We start from the raw sequence: 13,936 nt of genomic DNA, 5'->3' as shown, positions 1-13,936 counted from the left end.
CCGTCCAATGCTCTGCTTCCTGATTGGCTGAGACTAGGGATGAGCTCAGGCATGTTCGCATGGTCCACATGCAGAGCCCACCAGGAAGTTGGCGCAGCGCTGCGCTAATCACAGGCAGTGAGACATTGCCCGATCTCTGCAGCCGCACATTGGGGAAACGTCTTACTGCCTGTGACTTCCTGGCAGGCTCTGCACGTGGACCATGCGAACACGCCTGAGCTCATCCTTAGCTGAGACACAACAATGGCACCATTGGCTCCCACTGCTGTCAAAGTTAGTCAACTAATCAGGAGAGAGAGGGGGCAGCTTTGTGTCTGAATGGTCTGAATTTGACTTGTCTTGGGTGCCCCCATAGCAAGCTGCTTGCTGTGGGGGCATTGAACAGGAGGGAAGGGCCAGGAGCACAGAAGAGGGACCTGATAAGAGGGGGGATTTGGGTTGCTCTGTGCAAATGCACTGCAACAGAGGAGGCAATTGTAACATCTTTGTTATTTTTATAGGGGAAAAAAATGAGACAGTTATATGGTTAGTAAGGTTGAATAAAGACACCAGTCCATCCAGTTCAACCTGAGCAAGTGGGGGTGCATGTCTACAATTGTCCCTATCCCTGTACATTGTGTCTCATTAAGATGCTCATCTATTCCCTCTATTATTTAAGGTACCCATATAGCACCATCAATTATCACAGCACTCTAAACATACATCGCACACTCACAAAGGTCCCTACCCTCAAGGAGCCCACAATCCAAGGTCCGCAACTCACATTCATATACTAGGGCCAATTTGTTTTTTTTTGACAGAAGCCAATTAACCCACCAGCATGCCTTTGGAGACCTTACAATCACTTAAAAAAAAACAAAGTGTCTATACCGTTTAAAATCCAGCAATACGCTGTCTCACCCTTCTCTGCACATGCTCAGTTGCTTTCTATTTTTATGCACTGCTGAATTTGCAACGGCCGATCTGCTGACAACTTTAACTGCTTAAGGACCGCCTCACACCGATATACGTCGGCAGAATAGCACAGCTGGGCACAATCACATACCTGTAGTGCCCCAGCTGTGGGTCGGGAGCGCGCTGCCGGTCCTGAGCTCTGTGACCGTGGCCATGGGACTAGCGGACCCGATCGCCAATGGTGTCCCGCGATCAGGTCACAGAGCTGAAGAACGAGGAGAGGTCTGTGTAAACAATTCTCTCCCCGTGCTTCCTAGTATGGCTGTCACCTATCGTCTGTTCCCTTTTATAGGGAAGGACGATCAGTGACATCACATGCCAGGCCACAGCCCCCCTACAATAAAAAAAAAAAAAAAACACATAAACGTCATACATAACACCTACACTGCCCCCTAGTGGTTAACTCCTTCACTGCCAGTGTCATTTACACAGGAATCAATGCATTTAAATAGCACTGATTGCTGTATAAATGACAATGGTCCCAAAAATGTGTCAAAAATTTCCGATGTGTCCGCCATAATGTCGCAGTCACAATAAAAATCACTGATCGCTGCCATTACTAGTAAAAAAAAATTTTTTTTTATAAAAATGCTATAAAACTATCCCCTATTTTGTAAACGCTATAACTTTTGCCCAAACCAATCAATAATAGCGATTTTTTTTAACCAAAAATATGTAGAAGAATACGTATCGGCCTAAACTGAGGAAAAAAAATGTTTTTTTATATATTTTTTGGGGATGTTTATTATAGCAAAAAGTAAAAAATATTGCATTTTTTTTCAAAATTGTCGCTCTATTTTTGTTTATGGCGCAAAAAATAAAAACCGCAAAGGTGATCAAATACCACCAAAAGAAAGTTCTATTTGTGGGAAAAAAAAGGACGCCAATTTTGTTTGGGAGCCACGTTGCACGACCACGCAATTGTCAGTTAAAGCGACGCAGTGCCAAATTGTAAAAAGGGCCTTGGTCCTTTGGCTGCAAATTGGTCCGGGGCTTAAGTGGTTAAAGTGGAATTAAACCCTCCTATATTCTTTAGCCCCTGTTCTCACTGGTGTGCGACTTGTCCTGCGATTTGACAGTTCCAAATCGCATGACAATTCGCACCCCACTTGGCTGCTGAACCGGCCAAGATTCAAACTGTCTATAGCAAGCCTAAGGGTGGGAAAGAAAATACCAGTACAGTATTTGTTGTTGGGGACAAGTTAGACATGCCACAAAGGTTCAGCTTCTAAAGTAGCTTTATCTATTTCATCTAAAGTTTATATAACCTAATGGAAACATGACTTTATCAGCATAGTAGGTCATTAATCTAGTCAAACACGTGGCCAGGGCATGGCAGAAACGTGATAAAAACAACGTTTTTTTTCCAGACTGTCCATCATATTTTTTTATTTGCTGTGATCAATGCAATGACTGTGGACAAGCCAAACTGACGCACAAAGATGAGCCACGGACACAGATACCCAACCCTGATAAATGCCACACATTTCCATTCAAATTTGAAGGCTGATGATTTTCCATTCATAAAAGACAAGCCATTGTTAAGGGACAATAAATCCATTCAACAGTTTAAATTGTACATTCCCAAAAATATATATACATACTAATTGTGTAAGGGCAAATGGGCATTTTGACATGGGGTCTCTTTAGCTGCTTTAGAATTCCAGCTACAGCAGAGATTGCCATCTAGAAGAAAAATTAAAAGCAAGTCACAATGTCGTATTTCACAAGAATGCACGCTTGTATTATATAATGACATAAAAGGAAACCTGTCAACTCAGTGTTCTCTTCTGAAAACAGAAGTTGTCCAACTATTTTGCCATCAGAAGTATGATCATAAGGCCCCTTTCACACGGGACGGATCCGTAATGATCCGCCCTGTGATGATCTGCTTGCTCGGCTGGGATCGCTCTGTTTATCCCCACTGAGCTGGCGGATGACAGGGCGGCCCCTGCACACTGGGGGACCGCCCTGTCAGCTTTCCGCTCTCTTCTATGGGGGATCAACTGAACACGGACCGTCTGTTCGTGTTCATGCGTTCCGCTGACGGATAGAAAAAAAGGATTTTCCCCCGTCTGCAGAATCGGACCATAGCGGAGACGGACGATATCGGGTGTCTGCGGATGTTATCCGCTGACACCCACTATCCCATATGTATGTCCGTATTTCATCCGCAAACGGATGGATGAAATATGGACATAATGTCCGCATGTGTGAAAGGGGCCTAAGAACTTGCATATGCTTTGCTCCAGGTTAGTGACTTGGGGTCAGTGTAAAAAAAAAAAAATTCAGTCTAGGGCTGCAACTAACGATTATTTTCATAATCAATTAGTTGGCAGATTATTGTTTTGATTAATCAGAAAATAACCTTAAAAAAAGTTAATATGTAACGTTTAAAAAAAGGCAATTTATTCCTAAATATCTCTATATTCAGGGGTAAATATAAATAACCAACTGTATGGTTAGGGAGTAAAATCCTTAATACACTGAGAATAACAGACAGAAGAGATATACTATATATATACTATTAGAGGAGATATACTGTATATACTATTAGAGGTTGAATCTAGTAAATATCAGACTCAGATCAAATTTTTTTTATTTAAAGAAAAAAAAAAAAAAAAAAAGTCAAAGACTGTTTTGCAGATTTTCAAACAGAGCTGTAATATATTACAAGCTGACCATACAAAAACAGTGTCTTCATTCAAAAAAAAAAAAAAAAAAAATTAAAATTTTAAGAACTTCGTTTGATTTTCTAATCGTTAGTGGGGTCAAACCGATGTTTTCAACCACAGTGATAGGAAAAGTTAGAAATAATAGAAAACTTTTCAGACAGTGTATGTGGATTTCGTTCAGAAATTACATTCATTTTAAAACAGAACGTTAAAAAGCAAGTCAACATTTCAAACATTGTTTCATTCAGTGAATGTAGAAACATTTTTTTGGATGAATATTTTTGTCTGAAAATTGATCTGTGTGGCCAGCATAAGGCTCGGTACACACCTATGACGTTTACCTTTCATCAGTTTATGCACTACTTTTTGCTGTGCATGTTGATTTTTGCGCACGCGATTTTGCTGCGATTTGCGTTTTTTTTTTAATGCCTTTTTTTTGGCCCATTTGTTGTTGGGCAGATTAAAAAACACAAATTGCTGCAAAAATGCATTACAAGCTTTTCTGCAGCTTCTCTGTTGACGTATACTGAACCAAAAAAGCACCGTTTTGCTCTGAAAAGGGTCAAGGACCTTTTTCAAATACACAGCAGCTGAAAAAAAATGCATTGATGTGAATGTTAAATGACCTGTAGTGCGTATCTGCAAAAAGCACCAAAAAACACATGGGTGGGAGCCAGGCCTAAGACATTTAGTAACATAATGGAGTTAAAAAAAAAAAAAATGAAATAAAAAATTATCTTTCATAGTACAAAAAGAGCAAATAATCATTAATGTAAGGGGTTTGTTTTTTACTGTGCAACAGGGAAAGTAATATTTACAGTAGCGATTACTTGCTCTTTTTGTATTATAAAGGGCTACTTTTAGTTTAGTTTTTTTTTAACCATATTATGTTACTGGCCAATTAATCGATTAATTTCATAATCGATTAGTTGTTTCGGCCCCAATTTATTCCCTTCCACTTGTGGATGTCAATGACAATGTTGATGTGTAAATTTACTACTGCATGTCCAATGTACTACAGGATGGCTTCATATGTGGCGCCCATTGCTCAGCTCAAGGTATCTATTATGTATTGCTCTGGGTAATGTACAAGTTGTGGTTATTGAGGTGTATATGTTATAAGATTTTTACCCAGGGACCGTTATCCTTGTTGTCTATCTGTTCATTGGCTGGTATGAATTCCCAGTGCTACTGTGGAAATTATTATTGCTTTATTGAATAACTGCATATACCCTGTTGTAGAATTGTCACTCTGTCCCATTTATACTCTTCGCCAATAAAGAGTTTTGTTTAACCACTTACTGCCCCCGCCCACCGTGGATATAAGTCAGTACTTTGATGTTAAATACCGGGGTCATGGCAGCAGATAGAAATAAACCTAGTATTTTTTTCAACGTTGGGCGGTCCTCTTTAAGATAAAAGTGGTCGTGGAGGCGAATGTGCCGTGAGATCACTTATCAGCGGAGGGAGAGGTGCCTCCCCCCACCACCAGCTGTGTACCGGTCATCTCCGCTGCGCTTACCAGATACAGTTTTCCCCTGATAGGCATGAAGTCGAGTGAGGGAATGATGGCCCCCACTCGACCCTATGCCATTGGATGACGGGAATAAGATAAACTAAAAAATAAATAAAAAATAATTTAAAAAAAAAAACACTTTTTTTTTCATTGCTTTTAAGTGTAAATGTGAGATCTGAGGTCTTCTATTACAGGGTATTACAGGGGATGATTACAATTCTTGTTATAGGAATAAAAAACTGACCAAAAAAAAAATTTTTTAACCAGTGTAAAAATAAAAAGTTAAATAATTAAAAAAATGAAAGCGCCCCGTCCCTCCGAGTTTGTGCGCAGAAGCAAACGCATGCAAAAGTCATGCCCGCATATGTAAACAGTGTTCAAACCACACATGTGAGGTATCACCGGAATCACTAGAGCGAGAGCAATAATTCTATCAAAAGACCTCCTCTGTAGCTTAAAAGTTTTAACCTGTAGAAATTTTTCAACGTCGCCTATGGAAACTTTTAAGTGTCAAAGTTTGTCACCATTCCAGGAGCATGACCTGTTGGGTATCACTTTACTCAGCGTAACATTATCTTTGACAAGATAAAAAAATAAAATAAAATGGCTAACTTTATGGTTTTCTTGTATTTTTTCCTGAAAAATTGTGTTTTTAAGACCACTGCGCAAATATGGTGTGACAAAGTATTGCAACAACCGCCATTTTATCCTCCAGGGCAGTGAAGGCGAACCTTAGCACCGCAGATGTTTTGGAACTACATTTCCCATGATGCTCAAGTACACTGCAGAGTGCGTGAGCATCATGGCAAATGTAGTTCCAAAACATCTGGGGTGCCAAGGTTCGCCATCACTGCTCTAGGGTGTCTGTAATAAAAACTAAAAGAAAATGTATATATAATATATATAAAATGTTTGGGGGGTCCAAGTAATTTTCTAGCAAACACCAAGTCTAAAAAATAGGCTTGGTCCTTAAGTGGTTGAAAAATAAAAATAAATATTCTTAAATTGGTAAGGCCCCTTTCACACTGGCAGAGTCCACCAGCAGATCTCTCCGCTGAGCAGGAGAATGACAGGTCTAGGTCTGCTCTGCCGATGCATAGCGGACATGGACACAGCCTACTCTTCTTTATGGTCAGTCAGATAGAAAAGGACCGCCTGTCCTTTACACCCGACTAGCATCCGATCCACCAGACGGATGGGGAATGTATCCACCATCTGTATGTTTCTGGCGGATTGGATGTCGGTGGCCGTCAACGGATGGTCCAATCAGGTGCACCTGAAAAACCGACTAGCAGACTAGACTAGTCGGTCTGCCTGTGTGAAAGAGGCCTAACAGAAAAAATAATGAAATGACAACCGTACCTTGCGGACAATAAGAGCATCGTGATTCAGACATTGCACCAAGTATCTGATTGCACGAAGAGGTAGAACATGGTCATCCCTCAGGAGTAAAGACAAGAGCCCAATGCCAATGTGTTCAAACTTCCAGGGGCTGAAATGAAGACACAAGTGTCACATATGGTCACAATTATATTTCTAAAAAACATAATTTTATTAAGAAAATAAAGCATTATATTTTTCATTGATAATAAGATCTAAGGAGACCCTGTCACCAACTTAATAAATTGCAGGTAAAGTCACAGAAAAATGAAATGCTTGCTTGCAGTGTTTTCCTTTTTTTTTTTATTATTTTTTTTTTATTCATTTGCAATGTGCCTTTGAACTTGCTAGAACATTTGACTACTCTAGTAATCTCTCATGGCAGTGCCCCTTTAAACTAACCTGTGAAGTACAAAGGTTTACCGTGCCTTCTCATCTCATAATCCTACACACCCTTCCAAGTGAGAAATGTAAATATTAAACCAGCCATCTTTAGCCAATGGATCCATAGCATTGAGCGCCACTAAAAGCTATACCACCACCCTAGAGTTTGCATGCCACCTTCTCCTAAAATAGTTTACTACGTTTAAAAAAAGTGTCAAGATTATACAAAGCCCCACAACTCCCCCTTGCAGAGTTGACAACTACACAGAACACCTAAAACTATGTAATACACAGATTACGTTACATATGACAAGAGCTCTTTCATAATAAACTCTCATTAAATACAAGGCTACCCATGTGTTTGTTTGTTTTTTTATATTCTTCGTCTAGAATGTTGCATGAATTGGAAAACATAGGTAGCCCTTTTTTGTATGTTAAAAAAATGAAACCTTGTGTATAGTGAATCTAGACCATGTTACTAACAATACTAAAAAGACCCAATGCCCATTGGGCGTTTAACCCTGCTGCAAGAGACTCTGGGTTTTAGGTGTGGGCAGAAGGCACAGTTGCACCAAACCAACTCCACTGCTGGCAGCCTATTAAACTCTATGAGAGGCTGACAGCTGCTACACTTGGAGAGTGCACAGTTATCTATTACCATTTGGGGTTGTATGCCCAAATACAAGAAGTCTGTGTTCTCAACATTCGTCCCTGGGTGCATACTGCCCTAAATGTTAGAAGAACTCATTGCAGCATGTCAGCCTCTCAGTTGAATACAACATAGGGTGCCAGCAGCAGAGCTGGGCAGTGCACCTGTGCCTTCTGCCTGCACCTAAATGCCAGAACCACCACCTTCTGTCTGCACCTAAATGCCAGAGCCACCCTCCTTCTGTCTGCACCTAAACACCAGAAACACCCCCTTCTGCCTGCACCTAAATACCAGAGCCACCCTCCTTCTGCCTGCACCTAAAAACCAGGGCCACCCTCCTGCCTGCACCTACACGCTAGAGCCACCTCCTTCTGCCTGCACCTAAACGCCAGAGCCACCTACTTCTGCCTGCACCTAAACGCCAGAGCCACCTCCTTCTGCCTGCACCTAAACGCCAGAGCCACCTCCTTCTGTCTGCACCTAAATGCCAGAGCCACCTCCTTCTGTCTGCACCTAAATGCCAGAGCCACGTCCTGCCTGCATCCAAACGACAGAGCCACCCCCTTCTGCCTGCACCTAAATGCCAGAGCCACCACCTTCTGCCTGCACCTAAACAGCAGAGCCACCCTCCTTTTGCCAGCACCTAAACGCCAGAGCCACCTACAGCAGGGCTTAATGCCCAGTGTGAATGGGGCCTCAGAACAGCAGGAGCATCCCATGTGCAGGCAACCATTACACAGAATTATCAACAAATGTGTTACAATTTGGGAAGTGACATTTTTTTCCTTAATAAACTCAAATTGAGAGAGATGCACATTTTAAAGTAATGAATTTTTTGCTATGCACACTAAAGTTTCTAAACATAAATCTACAGTAGAAACCCCACAATTAGATACTTACAGGTTTCTTTGTGCAACACAATCGATCAAAGTGTCGACTAAGCCTTCATAATGCCTACACAAAGAGAAAGCAAGCCAGTAGTGAGAACAGGAGTCAGGAGGCATGGAAGAGAAATCTGCATTACAGACACTGAAATATGTGATCACCCTATGTGCCTGTGTAATGCAAAAATAAAGATACTGCAGCTTACAAGCCCTCAGATGTGGTGGCTTCATTTTATTTTATTTTTTTTCAAAGGTTAAAGTGGAGCTACAACCAAAAAAGGGGAAGCTCCCCTCGTTTGCCTCCTCCCCCCTCCACTGCCACATTTGGGGCATCTTTTGTGAGGGAGACGGTACCTGGTTTGCCAAGCCCCCCCCCCCCCACAGCTGACCCATTCACAAAGAGCCGCACGCTTTGCGCAAGGTCGGTGCAACGTTTCTGCCTTCATTTACCACTTTTCTCTCTGGGTCCACCTACCTTTTTAGTGCTGCATATGGCCTTTTTACATAATATCTATTGTAATCAACTATTTTTATGCTAGCTGCTGTATTTGTTTTGTTTTTTTGTCTTTTCAGCATGAGAAACTGTTTAATCGTGGTTCTACCCCATTAGTTGTGAGCACGGATATTTCTATTTCTACAGAGACATAGATGGGGAAAAAAAGAGACACTAAAACTTGACCTCTGGAAGGTTTTACTCCCCTTCATGACCAGTCCATTTTTTACAATGCTGCACTGCATTACTTTAACGGACAATTGCACTGGCGTGCGACGCTGTACCCAAATAGTGTCCTTTCTTTCCCATAAAGCTTTCTTTTGGTGGTATTTGATCACCTCTGCGGTTATTAATTTTGAATATTTTATATTTAGTTTTGCGATAAAAAAAAAAAGTTTATATATATATATATATATATATATATATACACACACACACACACACACAGATACATACACATACATATATATATATATATTTTTTTTTTACTTTCTGCTATAGCACATAAAAAAACAAAAAAATAAAAAAAAAAAAAAGATTTCTTCATCAGTTTAGGCCAATGTATATTCTGCTACAGATTTTTGGTAAGAAAAAAAATCCCAATAAGCATATATTGATTGGTTTGTGCAAAAGTTATAGCGTCTACAAAATAGGGGATTTTTTTTTTTTTACTTATTTAATTACTAGTAATGGCGGTGATCAGCAACTTATAGCGGGACTGAAATATTGCAGCGGACAAATCGGACAACTAGCCAAGACCCCTTTCACACTGAGCCATGGCCGTGTTCGTGCCAACAGAGTTTTAGTGCCGTTTAAGCAACGCTTTTTGGCCGCTTTTAACCCCCGTTAGCAGCCAAGGAAGGGGTTAAAAAGCCCTGTGTTGCTGCGCTTCTGAAGCAGTTCCCATTCATTCTAATGGGCAGGGGAGGTTTATGAGCCCTGTATACAGCACTCCCAAACAGCCCCAACGATGCTGCTTGCAGGACTTTTCCTAACATCCCGCAAGCGCACCGCCCCAGTGTGGAAAGACACACTGAAATGAATGGGAGGTGGTTTTCAGGCATTAGTTTGAGCAGCCTTTTTCAATCTTTTTACCCAGCGGAACCCTTAAATTAAAATTCATGTCTCAGGGAACCCCTACTGAGATTTGTTTATTAGTGGTCATTGGGAAACTGCCCCTTACATTGGTGGCCAGTGGGAAGAAAGTCGACTTAAAATGGTGGTTAGAGTGCACACTTACAGACAGCTTTAAAAAACAGTGGCATGCTAGTGGCTCTGCCAATTGGTGATGGAGCTGGATACCTTCACACGGGAGGTCAATTATCCACAGATGAAGGAACCCCTAGCAACCTGTTAGGGAACCCTAGTTGAGGATAGCTGATTTAGAGGCCATTTCTAGAGCTAAAACGCCTAAAAACTACCTCAGTGTGAAAGGGGTCTAACACTTTTGACACTTTTTGGGAACCAGTGACACTAACACAGTGAACAGTGCTAAAAATATGCACCGTTACTGTACTGACACTGACTGGGAAGGGGTTAACATCAGAGGCGATCAAAGGGTTAAATGTGTGCCTACGTTGTGCTTACTCACTGTGGGGGAGGAGCTTTGACTGGTGGAAGGCAAAGATCCATGTTCCTACTTAGCAGAAACACAGGATCAGTGCCTTCCCTTCTGACAGAACGACAATCTGCCTTGTTTACGTTCAGCCTGTGTCCAGTGTAATCGGTGGGTGCTGGACTGGAAGTCATCAAGTCCATAGTACCTGCTGCTGGGCTCCCGCGGTGTATGATCACAGTGGGAGCGGGTCGCTGGCGGCGCGCATCCCAAACCCAGAAGTGTCAGATGACATATTAGGTGCGAGATCTGGCATAGAGTGGCTGTCCTGGAGCTGTATATGTACAGTGGGCCATCCACAACTGGTTAAGAAGGCATACACCATACGTACTATACAATCTTCACACAATGAAATAAAGTCTATCCCAAACAGGAAAGCTGCTCCTTTCAACAAACACCCCCCGCCATACCGTAAAGACTCGGCATTCTTCTCTTCTTGTCTTTGCACTGCCAGACTCAGCTGATCTGGATGAAGCAACTCCACACCAAGAGAGGGGGTGGGTGACTTCTGCAGCAGTACAGCAATCTGGATACAACTTTCTGGAACCTGTAATAAATCACACAGACATCAATGGCATCCCAATTTTAACATCTAAATCTAACATCTAACATCTAAATCTAAAAGTAAGCCCAGGCTTTGCATAAGCAGCAAGTAAAAGCAGATTTTAGGTGAACCAGTTGCTTTAATCTCAACAGTGACACTGTCAGGTTTAAAAAAAATTGTAATTGCCCTGACATAAATTATTCCAAAATGGGAAAACACGATTTTTTGTTACTAACCATAAAATCCCTTTCTCCGAGTTCATTGACAGACACCAATCTCTTCAATTCTTGACTATAGGGGTTTATGACGCCACCTACAGGACTAGGACACTAGGCCGAGAAAAAACTCAGCCCCACCTACGGGCAGTCCTAGCTGGTATCAGGGTGAAAAAATGCTTCGGAGTAAAAATCTATCTAAAAGATAGTTTTCTGTTTAAGATACATTAATAATGTTTGTTCATGTTTATTCAGCATGAAACGGAGCTTAGTTATGTAGTATGAGGCTTTATACTCTGCAATATTCACATTTTTGCTAAACTCATTCAATGAAACCAAGCTCTACAAGTGGAGATAAAATGCACTGTATTGATGCATTCACACAATTTTACAGTAATCATGAGATAAAACAAAGTTCAGGAATATTCCTTTATCCCATTGTTTTGCAAATCTATGTACACTACAAACTGTATGACTGAATTGGTTTGGATATCAATGTTTTACTAACCTGACAGTTTATTATTCTAAATAGGAAACCTTCATTTTGTTTGCATCTGTCTTTTTTTTGCAGGGACAGTTTTGTGAGTATATTTTCTCTAACTTGACTGTACAGTTCCAGAAAGTGTAAAGAACAAGAAACCCTCCTAAAAGGGACTTTACAGGCCTAAAACGCAAGTCAAACCACAAATGAAAATAGATGTAATGCTGACAAAAAAATCGGGTGTTTGTTTGCTGCCTCCGCCCCCTTAAAATGGAGCACCAGCCACCACTGGTATTATTGCATTTACAACAAAACAGAACAAAGCACATGTGACCAATGCTCTACATTACTTGTAGTAGTCACGATACACAGACCATGACCAAGCATGGACAGAAACATCCAACACATTTCAGACATATACTCTTTCTTTAGGGGTGTATAGTGGTAGAACAGTCACTTTTACAAAATAACACACTATTGTCCTATCATATGACTCACATGTTGGCCCTCCACATGCCAGGAGGGGGAACCTCCTGCTGGGCAACTTCAGTTCCTCCTCTTGGTGTGCTCCCTTGGGGGTCTTTGTTTGACCTCCTGAAAGCGGAACCACAGACATCTCTCCCTGGCATTAGGATGGCATTAGGATGGACACCACTGCTTGATTTTATCTTTGTCGGCTCCAGTAAAAATTTTATAGAACACGTGAGTGCAATAATTAGATAAATTACCTAAAATGTGAGATTTATATGACAATAGTGTGTTTACACCTTTGTTTATTTGTAGAAGCGACTCCGTTCTACCATGATACACCCCTGAAGAATGAATATATGCTTGGTCATGGTCTGTGTATCGTGACTACTACAGGAAATGTAGAGCATTGGTCACATGTAGTTTCTTCTGTTTTGTTGTAAATTCAATAGTAACACACCAGCCGCAATTTGGTCTCACGATAATGTTTTGTCAGCAATACATCTATATTTGCATTTATCGCTTGACTCATCTATTAGGCCCGTAAAGTCCCTTTAGCATTTTTTTTGCTCTTTCTACTGTTGGGATATTGGCCTATTTTTGCCTCTGACCCTTTTCCTTCTTTATTTTCCAAGTACATCTCCAGAAAGTGTAGCGTGTTAATCACTCACTTAAATGAATAACGCTTGTCAGCACTGCAAAGCACAAACCTTTTCCATCGAGTGTAACTGGAAATCTGATACCAGATAACACCAGCATGTGCTGCTGGTTATGAAATCATGAACTGCAATTCCTATTCAAAAGGTAGGGAAGACTTTTGCAAGTGTCCCAGTGAGCCGATTTTAAAAGGAGGGGGGGGGGGACTTACCGAAAAGTCCAACCCAATTGTTTCGTATTGCCGATGGATCTTCTCAGCCAGATCATCAAAAAGGCGTACAATGGATGGTTTTTCTAGAGACATTGCTTTACTGAGACCTGAAGAGACTATTGCCGGCCACGTCTGTACAATGCATTCCCAGTCATGAAGGTTTGCTAGGCACACTGCACCGTGGTTCCCAAGCAGACAATACAAGGCACCCTGCAAACACAAAATGTTCTCATGTTAGACCTCATTAGCTAGATGAGTCTGGATTGACACACAGATAGCAGAAGTCTAATTTAAAAACCGAGAAATGGCATCAAACGTGTTGCTTGTTTTGATGACTGAACAACAGTATTAGATACTTACACCAGGGCCTTGATCATATGTACTACAGCTTACGCCCATGCGAGGCCTGTGTTTACATTTGCAGGGATGCACAGGTGTTCCATGCATTCCTGTGCAGGTAGTCCCATTGATGTCAATTGTGATGCGGCAGCCACACACAGACAGCCGTTGCTTCCAATTTGGGATCTGTGGGAGTGTGCGCTCCTTTTTATCGGATAGAAAGTTACCGGTCACCGTTGTTTCTAGATTATATACTGAGGTGCTGTAATGTGGCCCCCAGTAAACATTATGTGGCCCTTTATAGACCAATTTTCTCAGTTTGGAGCCATGCGCCCCTATTGATGTTAAACTGTGAGCAGCAGCTCTGTGTGACATCAATGGGACTCAAACATACAAAGGTGCAGTGCTAAAAATGAACAGAAAGAGTCTAATAGGTGTGAGGTCCAAAATAGAAAATCTTGTGAGAGATCC

The 13,936-nt window shown here is 41.4% G+C and overlaps 1 protein-coding gene across 1 annotated transcript in view; it reads right to left on the bottom strand.

Moving 5' to 3' along the window:
* The window catches only part of PSME4 (proteasome activator subunit 4), a gene marked incomplete in the record, with an annotated part of 200,084 nt that overhangs the window by 54,096 nt on the left and 132,052 nt on the right, over window positions 1-13,936 (bottom strand). The window contains 5 exon segments of the mRNA XM_077485552.1: window positions 2,559-2,640; window positions 6,508-6,637; window positions 8,459-8,512; window positions 10,961-11,097; window positions 13,127-13,336. Of these exon segments, the coding sequence (XP_077341678.1) occupies window positions 2,559-2,640; window positions 6,508-6,637; window positions 8,459-8,512; window positions 10,961-11,097; window positions 13,127-13,336 (613 nt within the window).

The sequence above is a fragment of the Lithobates pipiens genome, unplaced genomic scaffold (assembly GCF_037356315.1).
Source record: "Lithobates pipiens isolate NorthernLeopardFrog02 unplaced genomic scaffold, aLitPip1_a1.2 Scaffold_18, whole genome shotgun sequence".
NCBI lineage: Eukaryota > Metazoa > Chordata > Amphibia > Anura > Ranidae > Lithobates > Lithobates pipiens.
The sequence above is the reverse complement of the archived record's forward strand: the minus strand, read 5'-3'. Positions and strand labels throughout refer to the sequence as shown.